Raw genomic sequence first — 19,167 nt, 5'->3', positions numbered from 1 at the left:
ATCATGAACTTACACCTGCTCTAAAAAATAAAACCCATTAAAAATAAAATAAAATAATTAATCAACCAAGCCCTCCAGAACTCAAAATCACTGCTTGAAATATAAATTGGTACAACTTACTCTGGAACACTCAGTGGCATCATCTAATAAATTTAAAGAACCTAGTATCTTATAGTAAATCCATTTCATAATAGTTCCATGGCTACATATAAATGCTGACAAAGAACATGCTTCATGTGCACCAGGAAACATGCGTAAACATGTAAAGTGTCTGAAATTAGAAATAATCTCAATGCCCATCAGCAATACAATAAATTGCAATGTAATCAAGCATTAGTATTCTAACAATAAAAATGAATTCAAGACTAATAGAAGATCAAGAATACGAGCAACAACAGGTGTTGGCGAGGATGTGGGGAGAAAGGTACACTCATACATTGCTGGTGGGGCTGCAAATTAGTGCAGCCACTCTGGAAAGCAGTGTGGAGATTCCTTAGAAAACTTGGAATGGACCCTCCATTTGACCCAGCTATCCCACTCCTTGGCCAAAGGACTTAAAATCAGCATACTACAGAGATACAGCCACATCAATGTTCATAGCTGCTCAATTCACAATAGCCAGACTGTGGAACCAACCTAGATGCCCTTCAATTGATGAGTGGATAAAGAAACTGTGGTATATATATACAATGGAATATTACTCAGCCATAAAGAATGATAAAATTATGGCATTTGCAGGCAAATGGATGAAATTGGAGAATATTATGCTAAGTGAGAGAAGCCAATCTCAAAAAGCCAAAGGACGAATGATATCGCTAATAAGTGGATGATGACACATAATGGGGGGAGGGAAGGGTTAGTGTTAGGGTTAGAGTTAGGATTAGGGAGGGGGGCAAGTATGGAGGAAGGAAGCACTGTATAGAGGGAAAAGAGGGGTGGGAGGGGAAGGGAAAAAATAACAGAGTGAATCAAACAACATTACTCTATGTAAATTTATGATTACACAAATGGTATGCCTTTATGCCATGTACAAACAGAGAAGCAACATGTATCCCATTTGTTTACAATAAAAAAATAATAATAATTAAAAAAACAAAAAAAAAGACTAATAGAAGAAGGTAACAAATATAAGGTAGAGAGGGAAAAATTAAAATCACAAAAGAATATAGAGGATATATTTCAATAAATAAGTTCAAAAAAAGTGAGAGATATGCATATACCTATGTATATATTTAGGGAGAAAACTATAAAGAAAAGCAAAAAAGTCAGCATAACACCTCTGAGGAGAAAGGGAGGATGTGATGGGAAAGGTGGAAGGGAACTGGTCCTTCTGGGGTGTGCTGGTATGTGTATGACTCTGCCTCTGGTCTCTCTCCCCTCTCCCTCTCTTCCATCTTCCTCTTTCTCTTTCTCAAACACACATAAATACACACACACACACACACACACACACACACAATAGGGAGGATAATGATTTTTTAAAACACTGAGGAGCTGGGATTGTAGCTCAGTGTTGGAGTGCTTGCCTAGCGTGGGTGAGGCACTGGGTTTGATTCTCAGCAACACATATATATACATATAAATAAACACTGATGTCAGGTGTGGTGGTGCACACCTGGAATCCCAGTGGCTTAGGAGGCTGAGGCAGGAGGATTGCAAGTTCGAAATCAGCTCTGAAGATTTATTTATTAGCTAAAAAGAATGTCAGAGAACAGCCATGGCAATGATTTTCTGTGATTTTTATGAGTTATCATTCATTCACATTATTTACTTCTAAGCCAGGAAACAGTATTAAGCATTTGGCAAAATCTTAAAACTAAAATGTGATGAGTACAATAACCTACAAGAAAATGATATTTTCAAATTGAAGTTAATTCAGAAATACGTCTATTTTGTAGGGCTTAGTAATGTTTTATACCTTTGAATGGAACCCCTGAAATGTATTCAACACAATTTTTGGAAGATTAAAGCATAGTTTTTTAATTAAAAAAAAAACTTATTAAAATAAGTTCTACTCTGATTCCCAAAGTTACATATATATTCATGGAGGTCTCAATTTATGTATCTAAGACATTCAGGAGACAAATATTGAATAGACCACATCTATGTACCAAGCTCTGTGCACACAAAAAAAACACAGTCCCTGATTTGAGAAGCATACAGCTTCTCAAAATAAAATAAATATTCAACCAACTAAAATCATTGTCTGATGAACTTCAACTCTAGGCCTTTCCACTAAGAATGTAAACAGAAATATCTGGCCTATAAGAAAACTGATCTGCAGGTAAAATTAAGTTAACCTACATCATGTATAATGATTTGAAAGTTCACAGATATTTACAAAATGCCAAAAGTGACAAGCAAAATATATAAACAAGGAAAGAAAAAATACTAGCACAAATTTAGATGGAATGCAGAAGAGAGAATTTGGCATGGACATCACACACAATCTCTTGGACACTTTCAGGAACCTTATGAGAATAAGAAAAGTGGATTACTCTTACAGCATCTTCCTTTTATGTAGTCTGCTCAGGGTTCTGGTATGTGTATACATAAATCAGTCTTCCATGCAGAAGATGGGAGGTCAATGAATCCAGGACATAGGAATTACAAATAGAAACACATTTATTTATAAGAAAGATGGAAATAGGACATTTTAAGGAGCACAAGACCAGTATAGCAGACACAGCTGTCAAAAAGTAAAAAGAGGAGAGAAGCAAACATAATGGCATGCTTAACTTCCTGAAACTTCTTTTCTGCATCAGATGAATTTAAGACACTTAGATTATAATCATCCTTGACTGAAAAGGATCTGGGAAAACACCCATCACAGACACATGCATTCCAAAAAATTTGCATTGTGATATACAAGACTAAAATGTACAAGACTGAAATGATCTGGCATCTCCTACTTATACTTCAGTTGTGGAACTAGTACTAAATCAGTTGAAACACTAAAGTCATTATCAGAATTCCAAATGGCAACCCCTTCACATTCTGGGGTCATTTCCAGACTGAAAAGACAAAGCAAGGTACAAGGAGTCCAGACACAATGCTGCAGAGTGCAAAAGGGAACAGATTAAAGGACTGAAAGACCTGGACCTAGGTACTTGCCATGTTATAACTTTGGGGAGACCATTTAATTCTCAAGTTTCAAGTTGCTTGACCTGTAAAGAGGAAGTGATATCTGTTCAGCTTGCTACCCAGGAATGTTGGGGGGCTGTAATGAAAATATCATATGGAACGGGGAATCAGGAGCCTTGAAAGCCAATGTTAGGGGAACATAGCAGTTGTACACATCGGTCTGATTTTTTTAATACAAAAAATTTACAATAAACAGTCACTAAATGGATATGTGGTCTGTTTGAATACAGTTTTCCTCTGGTTGTCATTTAAAAGCATAATTGAAGGAAACTAGCCCCCTGTTTAGGAGGCACTATAATTGCATCCATGTAGTATACCAGATGTGCCATTAAGACAAATGTGCTATAATCCTGTGCCTCAGGCAGTGGCCGGTCATTAGGTGTTTTAAGCAGCAAATATGCCAGAAATCCTTTCCAGTTTGGGCAATCCAATTTCTTTCATTTGTTAGTATTTGTTCAAGGCTATGATTTCAGCCACCATCTATTCATTCAACAGATATTTGATGACAGCCTACTGTGCACCAGGTAGGCACTCTTTTGGTCTTCTCTTATACTACAGGTAAGCTGCAGTTCTCAGATGCCTTCCCCATTGACCCTCCAGAGAGCCTTGTTTTGTTTGGGAGATAAAAGAAAAAACCCTACAGTTACACTGTATTATTGACAAGCAGAAAAAGTGTGGACTCATCACGTCTTGCAACTGGTCTGTTGACATCTGCAGAGCTAGCTGGAATTCAAGAAGAACCAGGAAACTGGTCACTGATCTACAGCTGAACCAGGTCCACTCACTGCTCTGCCACTGGGTGCCAGAGTCTCATGTCTTATTATACTTTAGATATGAGGTGTCTCTCAAAAGCTCTTGTGTGAGATTATGCTAGAACATTCAGAGGTGAAATCATCAGATTATGAGAGTTATAACCTACTCAGTGAATTAATCCACTGATAGGGATTAACGGGGTGGTAACACTAGGTAGATAGGATATGACTGGAGGAGGTGGGTCAAAGGGGGCATGACTTTGGGGGTTTATATGTTGTTCCTGGTAAGTGGAGCAGTGGGCAGTGGAGTGCTCCCCCCCTCTCTCTCTCTCTCTCTCTCTCTCTCTCTCTCTTCTCTCTCTCTCTCTCTCTCTCTCTCTTCTCTCCCCCAAACTGCTTTCCTCCTGCACACACTTCACTATGATGTTCTGCCTCACCTCAGGCGCCACCTATGAACTGAGACCTCTGAAACCATGAGCCCCAAATAAACTTTTATTCCTCTGAGATAATTCTTATCAGGTCTTTTGGTCACAGAAGCAAAAAAGCTGACTAAAATGTGTCCAAATTCCCAGACTAAGATATTGAACTCTTTGGGTATGAACCACTCTGGGTACGAACCCAAGGAGGGTATGAGATTTGTGCCCTCCTTCAGCATTGGGGCACAATAAGCAAAGAGTATTCTGGTGAGAGGAAGGGAAGAAGGTAAGAAGGATCAACCACACAGGAAACCAGTATAAAAGGAGCTGCTTACCCAATCAGTGTGAGGCTGGGGAGACTGGGGAAAAAGGTAACCAAAAATCTAGATGCGTGAACGAAAGCAAAGCAATGAACTACCACAACCACAGTTATTTCATGCTTACCAGGTGCCAATAACTATGGTATGATTATACATTCCTTGTTTCTGTAGAGAATTCACATTTATTCAGTGTTTCCTATACATTGTCTCATTTAATCCTGACAGTCTTCCATGATGTATGTTCCTTAATCATTCTCATCTTACAGGAGCAGAAACTGAGGCTTGATACAATCATGCAATTGTCCAAGCTCATTCATAATAAATGGAGCTTCAGGGATTTGCACCCAGACTTTTCTACCTCCAAAACTCAAGTTCTTAACTATTATGCCTCCTTAACTTATGTTCTTAACTCTTATGCAAAGGCTGGCTTGAGTTAGCCTCAAAGTCAGTGTACTTGTCAAAGAAAACATATATTAAAGCCAACAGTAGCAAAAAGTCAAAACTATAAAAAAGATTTAAAGTTTTGAAAGGAAACCTAGGAGAGTCATATTATAAGAATTGGAAAACACCTTTTTTAAAAATTCAGGGATCAATTCATTTAATACCACACGCACTCATATCTCCTGCTATAAGTTGCAGATGGGAAGGTGGAGAAAAATCTATTCAAGAATTAAAAGCCCTAAATAGATTTTAAAAGAGGACAAGAAAAGAAAGAGTGTTAATAAAGCAACCTATTGAGAGGCATGGGGGATAAGCAAAAGGAAAGTGAGCTGTGTCAATCATGAGGATCCAGGTTCAGGCCTTTCTCCATTGTTGGCCTGATGTGTTGCCCACTCCCCCCCCTCAAAACCAGCAAAATAAAAACAAGCACAGGTACAGGGAGGGAAGGACAGCAGGTCTGTAGGAACAGACAGAGGGATTACAGAAGATATATTTTTTATTTTTACAGACTGTATTTTGATTCATCGTACACAAATGGGGTACATCATTTCGTTTCTATGGTTGTGCACAATGTAGATTCACACCATTCGTGAAATCATACATGTACATAGGGTGACGATGTCTATCTCATTCCACCATCTTTCATACCCCAACTCCCTTCTTGAGGTTTCTATCTACACAGCTTCATGCCCACACCAAGACTTGCAGTTAAGAGTCAACGCCAAGGCCTTATAAGGACACCAGAGCCAAATAAAGGGGGCCTGGCAGCAGAGCACCCTGCCCTTTCTCTGGGAGTCCATGCCCCTTCTGGCTCTGGCACTACCCTTCTCCCAGGCCTCTCCCACTCATCTTCAACCGCGGCCATTTTACCTCCAGGGATTGGTCATTTTAAAAAACATGCGTCATATGCATTTTAAATGAAATAGTATAAGTACAACTGCCAACACCCAAATCCCATTAAGAAATCTATGAAAACAGCAAAACTCTTAACTTCTTCCTTCCAGATAAGTACTGGCAGATCCCTTGGCTGCTGTCACTTTCAAATTCCATTTCAGCCTCCCGTGTGCCATCAAAAGCTACCGTGTGCATCCTGCCATGCTTGAAGGACTCCCAGAGGAGAGCAGGCAGGAATGGGGCACAGCCGGCCAGAGGGAGCTTCAAAATTTCTCTGGCTCAGAGTCCTTTGGGAATCACAATAGGGTGGAGTGTTTAAAAATAAAAGCTTCCATTTACATTCTTTTTCCTTGAAAATTATCATTGAAGGAGAAAAAGTGACCTGAATATAATCCCTATGTTCTATTTCCTAGATGTGAGAGTAAATGTGTAATTCTCTATTCCAGTCGAAGGGCTATTGTTGCCAGACAAAAGTAGGAAGCTTATTTTTTTATTTGTTTTGATTAATTATACATGACTGTAGAATGCACTTTGATACATCATATATAATGGAGTAATAATTTCTCATTCTTCTGGTTATACATGCTATAGAATCACACTGGTCATATAGTTCTATATATACATGGGGTAATAATGTCTGTTTCACTCTACTATGCTTCCTACCCTCCCTTCACTTCCCTCTACCTAACCTAAAGTAACTCTGTTCTTCCCTAGCCCCTGCCCCCATTTTGAATTAGCAACCATATATCAGAAAAAACATTCGGCTTTTGATTTTGGAGGCTTGGCTTATTTCACTTAGCATGATATTCTCCAACTCCATCCATTTACCAGCAAATGCTATAATTTCATTCTTCTTTAAGGCTGAATAATATTCCATTGTTTATATAAACCACGTTTTTTTTAATCCATTCATCTGTTGAAGGGCACCCAGGTTAGTTCCATAGTTTAGCTATTGTGAATCAGGCTGCTATAAACACTGATGTGGCAGCATCACTGTAATAGGCTGATTTTAGTCCTTTGGGTATAAACGAAGAAGTGGGATAGCTGGGTCAAATGGTGGTTCCATTCCAAGTTAGAGATTGTGGGAAACAAAAAAGCAGACATCTTCAAAATGAAGGAATCAATAGACCACTAGGAAACTTATTTTTTTAAGGGAGAGTTTAAGCTGCTGCTGCTTCTTTAAAATACTGTGTCTTCGAGAAAGTATTCAATAAGAGTACTGACACATGCTGAAAAATAAATCCAATATATTTTAAGGGAGCAAAAATCCTGTTTCTGAGGAGTTTAAGTCTAATTACATTCTTCACTGCCAGAAATCCTATTCCTTAAAAATTAAAAGCTAGGCCTGGCATGGTGGCGCACACATGCAATCTCAGCAGCTCTGGAGGCTGAGGCAGGAGGATCACAAGTTCAAAGCCAGTCTCAGCAACTTAGGGAGAACCTAAGTAACTCAGTGAGACTCTGTCCCTAAATAAAGTACAACGGGCTGGGGATATGGCTCAGTGGTTAAGCACACCTGGATTCACTCCCCAGTACAAAAAAAAAAAAAAAAAAAAAAAATTAAAAGCTAAAGAGTCAAAGAAAACATTTTTAAATTAAGGATTTTAAATGTCACAAATGACATATATACGCATAGCTAAGTATTGTGAAATAATTTTATTAGTTTACCATGGGATCTATTCCAAAACCATTCTCCCCACCATCAGTATTCACCCCATGAGTTACTGTAGCAACCCAGGAAGAAACTATCAGCTTAATATGTCAGAAAAGAAGTTGATGTATTTGTCCTAGTAGGTACTATCAGAAGTGAGAGAAGGCCAGAAAGCGATATTGAATGTACACACAATTGCTTACAAAAATGTAACGGTTTCCAAGAAAAACACACACCTTGGAATTAGTTATTACCCATTATGCATTAATTTCAAAACTTAAAAGCTGAAAACATGTATTTTGAAATAAGTCTGTCTTTTATGGGTTTCCTACCCACTGGTGTTCCAGCTGATGTCATTTTAAATTTGCCGTCCAATATAAAGCTTTGGGGCAGAATAACAAAGCTGACCTGTCACGTTGTCTGCCAGCCAGCAAGCAAGGCTCATGACTCAACGCGCCCTTCCCTGGTCTATGAGACTTAGAAAACAGGGAAGAGGGGCCTGTCTATGTGTCTGCTCCTCAGCCTCCCTCTATTTTCTTTCCATATCAGCCACCAGCAGGCTATATTCAGGAATAAAAACACAAACCCTGCTCCATCTCTAGTGTTAAACAAATCTGGCTTCTTACTGGCTACATATCTCTTTTCTCTATTCCAAGAAAGCGAAACACATATTCCCATCTGTCAAACTCTGCTGGACCCCACATTCCCTTTCTCATGGTCTCTAGGAGGAAGGTAATTATTTTGACCAGCTTAAAGCAAGATGTAGATGTCACATAAAACTGGTCAATCCCCCTAAGTCTTTCATAATGAACTGCTAATTCTCATTTAGTGGCTTTTCCTGCAGATAATAAACAACATTAAAATTGCTCTTTGAATTCCCCACATGAACACTAAACAATCAAGGCACATCCTAACAGTTGTTGAAGAACTCTCACTCTTAGAAATTTTCTTCTGAAGTCCTTCTGACTCTGCGTTTCTTTCCTTTTCTCCTCTCATGAGTTGTGAAGCATAGAAAGGCAAACACTGTTCTTCAAAGGGTGCTAATTATCAAGACCCAAAGCATCGTGCCAGCCATCTTCTTCATAAGAGCATCACACTATGCTACTCCCACTGTACACTACACCTGCAGTCCATGACAAGGATTTCTGTTTTTCCTTTAAGTACCTGTTCATTATGCTGCAACTAGTTTTCACACAAACAGACACTACTTGGACTTCTTACAACATGTGTTCCACCACTAACGAATCATTTCTATAATTTCTAGATTCAAGTTAAATTATCATAGTGTTATCTGTAAGTTCTGGAACATGCTCTTCATCTGATCTTTGGAATAATTAATAATTAAAATATTAAATTCTCTAAGCCTCACAGGGCACAGTGGTGCACACCTGTAATCCCAGGGGCTTGAAGTCTGAGGCAAGAGGATCTCGAGTTCAAAGCCAGACTCAGACTCAGCAACTTAGCAAAACCCTAAGCAACTTAGCAAGACTCTGTGGCTCAGTGGTTAAGTGCCCTTGGGTTCAATCTCCAGTACCAAAAAAAAGAAAAATTCTCTAAGGTCATCCTACCAATTCTATCAACTGGTCCTCTTTGCGTACAGTTCTCCAATCAAATATCCAGAAAAAAAGAAGCCAGTTCCCTAAATACATCAGCTGTGTTTAAGACCAAGATAGCTCTGTTAAAAGGTTGCAAAGGCTCAACTGCCTTACCCTCAAAATTTCTTTCATGCACAGAATCACTTATAAAGGCAGGAGGAAAGTTGAATTCTTTAAGTTCAATAAAGTAATCTGACATACAAAACTTTGTTTTATTTAAAGATTTTAATATTTTTCCCTGAAGACTCAATTCCTGGCATCACCTTTACAAAACCAAGCTTTGTTATGTGTTTTGGTTGGTATAACCAAAAATCACATGTGCTTCATAACACAAGAAGACCTATATGGAGACCTTTGATCACAAGAACTACTTCCACCTAGTCAACTGCAGAAGTCCAAATTCATTTTCAAAATTAAAATCTACTCTGGAAAAAAAATCTTGAATTTGCTGTACACGAGTTTATAAGTATAAATACATGTGACTTTTTTATATGCCTTTTTTTTTTTTTTTTTTAAAGAAATGGTCTTTGTTTTTTTTTTTTTACTCTTTAATCAGAAACCGTAGCCAGGACAAGCTCTACCTCTCCCTAGGCTATGAGAGAAGTTACTAAGTTCATGGGGTAATGCCATCAGCCCTGAGGTGGCATGTGCCCCCTGGGTCCTCTGCCTTGGCAGCAACTCCATCCCCCGCCCCTGGGAAGGCCATGCAGGCTCCTGGGAGCACAAGTACAGAGAAATTGCATGATTGAACAGGAAGGGAAGATGACTTTCAACTCCAAAGTCATCTAAGTATCAACATGTGAAACGTTATAATACTTAATCCCAGTTAACCTAATTGTCAACATTATGCCAATCTCTGAGAAAAGGTTTCTGTCCAAAGAGAAGAAAAGAACCCCAAACAAAAATAGATAAATTGTGAAATTTCATGGGGTAATTATATTACTTCTCAACATTTTACTATAATTGACGACCTCTGAGACCCTGCAAAATTTCTGTCATGAAAACTATTGCACAGAAAGAATGGGCTTAATTTTATGAAACAGAAATCCAGTTTTATGGATGGCCTAAAATTAAATAAAACCTGGGATATTTCCTTCCCTCGTAGGCATAATGAAGTTGCCTTATGACTAATGACGGGTAAAATGCAGGCCAAGAGGAGGCTCTGCTTTTCTTTATGGGACACAATGCTCCACTCAGACTCTGGCCCTTCTCCAGGATCCTGGGCCTTCCTAATAATACTCAATGATTAAAAAAGAAAAAGAAATGAGAGATTTATCCTAAAAAGGCAAGGGAATTGCAGTAATGTTTCACAGTAAGATTTTAATCAAACTCATAAGAGTTTATCTCATAAGAGAGACAAAATCATTATCAAAATTAATTCATACGCATCCAGTAGTACCTATTTAGACCTAAGGAAATCATAAATAAATGAACAACATGAATAATTTTATAAGAGTGAATAGTGAAGATTTCAAATTGTTTTTGGATAAGCAAATAGTATGGCTAAAATGATCACTGAATAGTATGACGATTTTTCAGAAAATTGAAATAGAACTACCATAGGATCTAGCAATCCCACTACTGGGTATATGTACAAGGGAAATGAAATCACTACACCAAAGAGGCATTTGCACCCCCACATTCACTGCAGCACTATTCACAACAGCCAAGAATTGAGTAATCCTAATACCCATCCACTGATGAATGGGAAAAGAAAATGTGATACCCATACACAATGGAATACTATTCAACCATAAAAAAGAATGAACTCCTGCCCTTTACAGCAACATAAATGGAACTAGAGATCATTATGTTAAATGAAATAAGCCAGGCACAGAAAGACAAATACCATATGATCTCACTCACTTGTAGAATCTAAGAACATTGATCTCATAGAAGTTGAGAGTACACTGGGGGCTACCAGAGGACACAAGGAGGAGAAATAGTTGATTAATGGGTACTAAGTTATAGAGAGATAGAAGCAAGAAGGTCTGGTGTGCTGATATACAGTGGTGACTGTAGATAACAGTAACGTCTTGTATGCTTCAAAAAGCTAGATGAAAGGATATTTTTATGAAGAAGAAATGATATTTGAGGAAATAAATATGTTTAACCCAACTTAAATATATGCAATATATACATACATCAAAACATTACATGGTACCCCATTAATATGTACAATTTTGTTTCTTTGTATCAGTTAAAAAAATTGAAAATAGTTTATTTTATTTTTTTATTTTTATAGACTGCATTTTGATTCACTGTACACAAATGGGGTACATCTTTTCATTTCTATGGTTGTGCACAATGTAGATTCATACCATTTGAGTAATCATACATGTACATAAGGTAATGATGTCTGTCTCATTCCACCATTTTTCGAACACCCCCTCCTCACTCTCATTTCCTTCTATGTAATCTAAAGTTCCTCCATTCTTCTCTCACCTCCCACCTCCCTACCCCTATTATATATCATCATCCATTTATCAGAGAAAACTTCAGCCTTTGGTTTTTTGGGATTGGCTTATTTCACTTAGCATGATATTCTCCAATTCCATTCATTTATCTGATAATGACATAATATTATTCTTCTTTATGGCTGAATAATATTCCATAATGTATGTATATACCACAGTTTCTTTATCCATTCATCTGTTGAAGGGCATCTAGTTTGGTTCCACAATCCACCTACTGTGAATTGAGCTGCTATAAAAATTGATGTAGCTGTATTTCTGTAGTATGCTGATTTTAAGTCCTCTGGGTATAAACCAAGGAGTGGGAAAACTGGGTCAAAAGGTGGGTCCATTCCAAGTTTTCTGAGGAGTCTCCACACTGCTTTCCAGAGTGGCTGCACCAATTTGCAACTCCACTAGCAATATAAAAGTGTGCCTTTTTCCCCACATCAACATCAACATCTATTATTGTTTGTGTTCTTGATAATAGCCATTCTAATTGGAGTAAGATGAAATCTTAGAGTTGTTTTAATTTGCATTTCTCTAATTACTAGAGATGTTGAACACTTTTTCATATATTTAATAATTGCCTGTATATCTTCTTCTGTAAAGTGTCTGTTCCTAATGAACATAGATGCAAAAATCCTTAACAAAATTCTGGCAAATTGCATATAAAAACATATTAAAAAGATAGTGCACCATGATAGAGTGGGGTTTATCCCTGGGATGCAAGGTTGGTTCAATATTTGAAAATCAATAAATGTAATTCATCATATCAACAGACTTAAAGTTAAGAATCATATGGTTATTTCAATAGATGGTGAGAAAGCTTTTGATAAAATATAGCATCCCTTCATGCTTAAAACACTAGAAAAAATAGAGATAGTAGGAACATACCTCAACATTGTAAAGGCTGTCAATGCTAAGCCCACGGCCAGCATCAATCTAAATGGAGGAAAACTGAAAACATTCCCTCTAAAAACTGAAACAAGGCAGGGATGCCCTCTGTCACCACTTCCATTCAACATTATTCTTGAAACACTAGCCAAAGTAATTAGACAAACCAAAGAAATTAAAGGGATACATATAGGAAAAGAAGAATTCAAGCTGTAACTATTTGCCAATGACATGATTCTACATTTAGAGGATCCAAAAAACTCCACTAGAAAACTTATAGAACTAATAAATGAATTCAGCAAAGTAGCGGGATATAAAATCAATACACATACATCTAATGCATTTCTATTCAGAAGTGATGAACCTCTGAAAGAGAAATTAGGAAAACCTCTCCATTCACAATAACCTCAAAAAAAAAAAAAAAATACTTGGGAATCAATCTAACAAAAGAGGTAAAAGACCTCTACAATGAGAACTACAGAACACTAAAGAAAGAAATTAAAGAAAACCTTAGAAGATGGAAAGATCTCCCTTGTTCTTGGATAGGCAAAATTAATATTGTCAAAATGGCCATTCTACCAAAAGCACTATACAAATTCAATGCAATTCCAATAAATATCTCAATGACCTTCCTCATAGAAATAGAGAAAGAAATAATGAAATTCATCTGGAAGAATAAGAGACCGAATAACCAAAACAATCCTGAGCAGGAAAAGTGAAGCAGGAGGTATCACAATACCAGATCTTTGAGTATACCACAGAGCAATAGATTTTTAAAAAAGAAATGATTACTAGGAAAGAAGCAGTTTTCCACGTCTGAAGTCATTGCCACTATCAACTCCAGGAGACCCCATCCCTCAGTTTATTTCTCACTTCATTATTATAATTTATCTACTTCAAAGACAAACAAATCTAATAAAATACATGTGTTGGGGGGAAAAATATCTGAGTATGTAAGAGATCCTAAACTGCTTTGATTAAAACTCTAAATTAAACAGTTGAAAATGATAAAGAACAAATACAAAATAGTTCAAATTTAGTACTACCCTACCAACTGGATTTGAATAGACACATCCCCTTAGTCATGTCCATCATAAAAAGCTAACATAACCCAGCTACTACAGGGCATCCGTATTAGGCCTTCATCAAGTGTTCTTGTCGATTCCAACTATAAAACGAGTAACTTATGTTCAAAGCAACAAAACCTCTGGGTCCCCCACTCACCCGGGATATAGTAGAATTTCTAAAGTAAAAAATTAAAACTAACATAGAAGAATTTATATTTGAATTATCGGTCTAAATGCCCAATTTGCTTTTTAAAAAGTAGAATATTTTGACAAAAGTATCGTGATAAAGATATCTGTTCATGCCTACAGATCTAACATTGGCCATTATCTACAAATGATCCATAACACACACACATAACAGAACTAAGGTATGAAAAGGTGGATACAGAAATTTAAACACATGTTAGACTGAACAAAATCCACTAAGATCATGACAAACCTCAGAGTGAAGATTAAAACATAATGTTAGCCTATCCCTTGACAGTGACAATGTAGAGAATCTCCGTTGCAAGTCTACGCTTGAAGCTCAGTAGATTAGACAAAGGGAATGAAGGGAAGGGAGGGGGGAGGGACTAGGAAAAGCAGTAGAATGAATCAGAACATGACTCTCCTACGTTCACGTATGAGTACACCCCCAGTGAAACAACCACAAGAATGGGATCCTAATTAGAATAAGTTATATGCCATGTATGTATAATATGTCAAAATATACTCTACTGTCATGTATATCTAAAAAGAACAAATTAAAAATTATAAATAAATAAATAGCCTATATAAACACCAGTGCAGGGGCCAGAAAGCACCCCTTGATGGTATATATGTAGGTCTTATATAGGATATGGGTAAATCAAAGATCATGACAGGCAGAGGCTTAGTAAATAAGAATGCATCTCCAATGCCAGGCATGGTGCACATGCCTGTAATCCCAGGAGCTCGGGAAGCTGAGGCAGGAGGGTCACAAGTTCAAAGCCAGTCTCAGCAACTTAGCAAGGCCCTAAGCAACTCAGCAAGATTCTGCCTCAACATAAAATATATAAAAGGGCTGGGGATGCAGCTTGGTGGTTAGGCACCGCTGGGTTCAATCTCTGGCACATAAAAGAAGGAGGAGGAGGAGGAAGGCATCTCCAAAAATCCATAGAAATGGCAACAAGACTACTTTTGACAACTCATTGTTCTCCAAACCCATTCGGTTACATATTTCTGTCAGAAATAACCATGAGCATACACACCCAACATGGATAATGACGTGTATGTGCTGTTGTTGACCCACAGGTTAAACATTAGGATATCTTAATTTCTGAATTTTGACATGAAAAGCAAATATAGCAAATGAGTAACACAAACTCCCATTTTGGAAGCACTCAGAGTTTAAGTTATTCACGTGAAGTTACAAAGTTCCATGACACAGTTGCTTTCCATTCATGGGCCTGATGAGCACAGTGACAGGTGAAACATTCCAGTGCTTTGTGTCTTTGTAAAAATGGGGCACTTTCCAAAATGTAAAATACTCACCAATATTCTAGTTAGAAAGTCTTTTAAAAATCCAAGAAGCTTAAGAAAATAAAGTTCCTTAGCCAGAAAATGGTGTGTATGTGTGTGCATATGCGTGTGTGTAAGTTATATTGAAATACATAATATAATCATATGTATAACCATATATCAACATATATAACATATTATTCACCACATGACATACATCCCGTGTACATACATACAAAACATATGAAGAGTTTATCCTAAGACCTGTAAATATCACTAGAGCAATTCCCCTGTATATCTCACATCCCCTCACTAGAACCTGAGGAATAATGAAGAGTAGAATAGACAAAAGCCCACATCCTCAGGGAGCCACCCCTTCATATGTATCAATCAGACATCTCACAGCAAAGTGCAGCACACAGGCATGGCCCAGTGTTGGCAACACTGTGACTTCTCTCAATTAAGGTCTTCAAAAATAAGAAATATCCTTAAGGGTCCAGGGGATTCCAATGCAACTCTGATTAAATGGAAAAAAATATCTCTAGTTGTGGCTTATGGCCCTATCTATAACCTTGTTTCCAAAAATCATACCCTTTTACCTAGAGTAGCGTGTCAAATCTCATTCATGATCAAATTTAAGCCAACTTGCAACTCCTAACAAGCATTTATCAGGAAGCAGAAACTCTTAAAAATAGCATCATCTAATCACAAAACTAAGGTCATGGGAAGAATAGAGAAAAACAACAATAATATATGTTGTGTTCAATAAAAACAACATTTCTGTATTTTCAATAAAATTGTGCAATTTGTAGCCAACATCAGAGGGACCCACTGAGCAGCTTAGTCATGTGCCTAGTTTAGGACCAATAACATCTACAGCTCTCCTCATGTGCACATTCCAAATAATTAGTATTAAGAGCCTTTAGTAATTTCAAATGTTAGTACAAACGTAGTACCAAAAAAATGATAAATGTCCAAGGAAATGGAAATGCCAATAACCCAATTTGGTCAATACACCTGATATCCATGTATGTAATTATCACTGTACCCCATAAATAGAAACCATTAGGTCAATTAAAATTCTGAGTACAAATATAATGCAAAATGTTCTTGGAGACACTGACATGTTTAAAGATGTCAACTCATTGGTTACATTTCTTATATGACCACATTTCTTCTAAAGGCTTTAGTCTCCCTCTTTCACGGAGTTGTTTTTTTTTTTTTTTTTTTTTTTTCCTTGTTTCCTATTTGAAAACAAGTCAGCAATGTCCCCTTCTCACAGCAAGAAAACTTGCCAAGGGAAGTGGAGCCACAACCCAAAGCAGCTGGTTTCAAGAGCCTGCCATAAAGGAACAGTCCCATCCCATTGAAGCAAAGCCCTTCATCTCCACCTCCCTGACAACCCCTGGGACAGAGCCACATTAGTCAGCCAGAGATGAGTGACTCAGGACCTCAGGGAGCCCAGTACATCAGAGCAAGGCTCAAATAAAAGATGAACATAAAACCCACCCAGAAAGACAGACAATTAATGTAAGTAAGGGACATTCTGAACTTAATATACAGAGTTATTCAGAGTGCACACCTGAATCTTCTGTGAAGACCCACCTTCAAGTGAAGAACTCCCCAACACAGTCCACCCTGTGGGCAGCTCCAGCTGGGTCAGAGCCAGCACCAGCTCCTCATCCAAAGCAGGTAGTGCTGCCACCGTCAGGGCAAATGGGGTGAGCAGGCTCTGGTGGCTACAGGCTGTGAGGCGATCAGCCTGGGTAACCAGCAACCGGGCCAGCCTGCAGGCCATGTTGTCCACGTAGGTCACTGAACCAGAGCCCATGGTCACCGGGGAGTAGCCCTCCGAGCAGAGGCACACAGACACCGTCACCGTCTCCTGAAGCCGGTGGCCTGGACGACAAGACAGTGAACAGCTCAGTCCAAGTCTGCAGAAGACTCTCCCGGTGGCCTCAAGCTAGTGCGGCAGCACTGCCAGGAGGACAGACTGAAGGGAGGGCCCGCCACTCTTAAAACACCGCCACACCTGTGGTCCTAGTTAAAGCCGACACCGTCCTTTTAGTGACTACTGATTTTAAATCTGTCTTTCATGAGCTCAGGGTCTATTCTTCTCTCATGACCAAGCACAGTTATTTGCCTACCTTCGCCTCTTACCTCTACCCCAGCCCCTGAGTTCAAGCCTGTCACCTTGAATGTGGCCCTCTTCAGACTGCATGCTTCCAGTACCTCTGCTCTTTCCCTCTCTGACATTTCTTTCTGAGTCATATATTTTTACCTGTTTATTTAGGTGATAGTTTTATAAGATAGCATCACAAAATTACACACGTTCATCCTGATTCCATGGAGTTCCTTTGAATGTGAGTTGGAAAGGGTTCAGAATACAAAACAGGCCAGGTGTGGTGACTCACACCTGTAATCCCAGTGGCTTGGCAGGCTGAAGCAGGAGTTTTGCAAGTTCAAAGCCAGCCTCAGCAACTTAGTGAGACCCTGTCTCTAAATTCAAAAAAATAGAAAAAAGAGCTGGGGATGTGGCCCCATGGTTAAGACCTCCTGAATTCAATCCCTGGTACCAAAAAATAAAGAATACTAAACAGGAAAAAACACATGCACACATCAATATGAACATACTCAACAGAAATATGTGTATTTCTTCAATGCCCTCCCTGACTTTTGATAACAGTTTCTCTGATAACTGTCTTCTCAGTTCTTAATACTGGTGTGGGTGCTTACCAAGTCCTGCTCTCTGCCCCTCCTTACACTCCTCTTCTTTGCCTCACTCTCATCTTTTTGCCAAAGTTAGTGAGCTCCCATTCAAGTACATTTTTCTGTTGTCTTTGGCAGAATTTCCAGAAATTAGTAGCAGCAAAGCACTGTGACTATGATTATCAAGGCTGACACAGAAGCCATTCAGCTACCACTGGCTCATAGGGCCCTCCTGCCCCCCAAAAATGGCTCCGCCTTATTCTGCAAAGCTTTTCCCCAGATGCTCTGCTGCCAGGACTTCCAGGATCAAGAGCATCTCAAGTTTACTAGACAGTTACTGCTATCCTCACACTAACCCTTTAAAAGTGGAGGCAGAGAAGTATCCACTGCCACTAGACTGCACATATCCAGTGTATGTTACAGAACCCTGTTCTCCATGTTTCTGAAGGTTACCCTGATAAACCTGTAACCAGCTAAATCTAAGGATCAGAAATAGAGACCGTTGCTCATCTCTAGGGAATTTGTTAAAATGAAGTTAAGGACCCTTACTTTAAGAAGGCCACAATATAATCAGAATGACTTCCATTAACACAGAGGAGGAGGCAGGAGGATGGCCCCTACATGTAAGCAAAGAAAAAGACAAAACAGAGAGTTTTGATATTGGGAGGGGCATTTTTATCTTTTCTCCATAAAAGGCTTCCTAAAGAGAAAGCTAAGAAAAAAGGCATCAAGAGCACAAGGACAGAGGCAAAGTAACTATGTGCCATTAATTGTTTCATTTTTTTTATAAGGATGAGGGCTATTGCACCAGAGAGAAAAGTGCTTAACATTGCCCACAGTCCCAGAAATGGTCTTCAAGGACCAAGACCAGGCAGGATTGAAAAGTATCCATACTCCTCTACAATTTTCACTGTATCTGTGTTGTTTGCAAATTCACTACAAAACCTATTTCCACATGCAGCAGATATACATAAATAAAATAAGGGTATTGAAGAATGAGGCCAATCTTATCCATAAGAAAAATTGAATTTCATGCATATCAAACAACTTAAGAAGACCTGAAAGACCCATGGTTAAGAAAAAAAAAAAAAAATCAACAGAATAATGGGGGAAAAAAAACTATTACCTGTCCTCTATTACCTGTCTGTCCTGCAGGTAATGACATTTTAATTCTACTTTTAGATTAAAACTTGATAGAAGCCTAAGCTACATTCCATTGAAAATACAAAACAAATATATCTGATAAGGGGTGTTAGCTCATAATAGGTTAACTCTATATAAGATAAATAAGATAGATTGATTTAATTATTATTGTGTAAGATATATTATTACTAATATAAGATATAGCA

At 38.3% G+C, this 19,167-nt stretch overlaps 1 protein-coding gene across 6 annotated transcripts in view; it reads right to left on the bottom strand.

The window, feature by feature from the left end:
* ARHGEF28 (Rho guanine nucleotide exchange factor 28) overlaps positions 1 to 19,167 on the bottom strand; it is a 324,160-nt gene that overhangs the window by 179,626 nt on the left and 125,367 nt on the right. For all 6 annotated transcript variants that reach the window (XM_079145899.1, XM_079145901.1, XM_079145900.1 and 3 more), the window contains one exon: positions 16,715 to 17,008. In XM_079145899.1, coding sequence (XP_079002025.1) covers positions 16,715 to 17,008 — 294 coding nt within the window. The remainder of the gene's footprint in view (positions 1 to 16,714; positions 17,009 to 19,167) is intronic.

The sequence above is a fragment of the Sciurus vulgaris genome (assembly GCF_902686455.1).
Source record: "Sciurus vulgaris genome assembly, chromosome: 6".
Taxonomy (NCBI): Eukaryota; Metazoa; Chordata; class Mammalia; order Rodentia; family Sciuridae; genus Sciurus; species Sciurus vulgaris.
The sequence above is the reverse complement of the archived record's forward strand: the minus strand, read 5'-3'. Positions and strand labels throughout refer to the sequence as shown.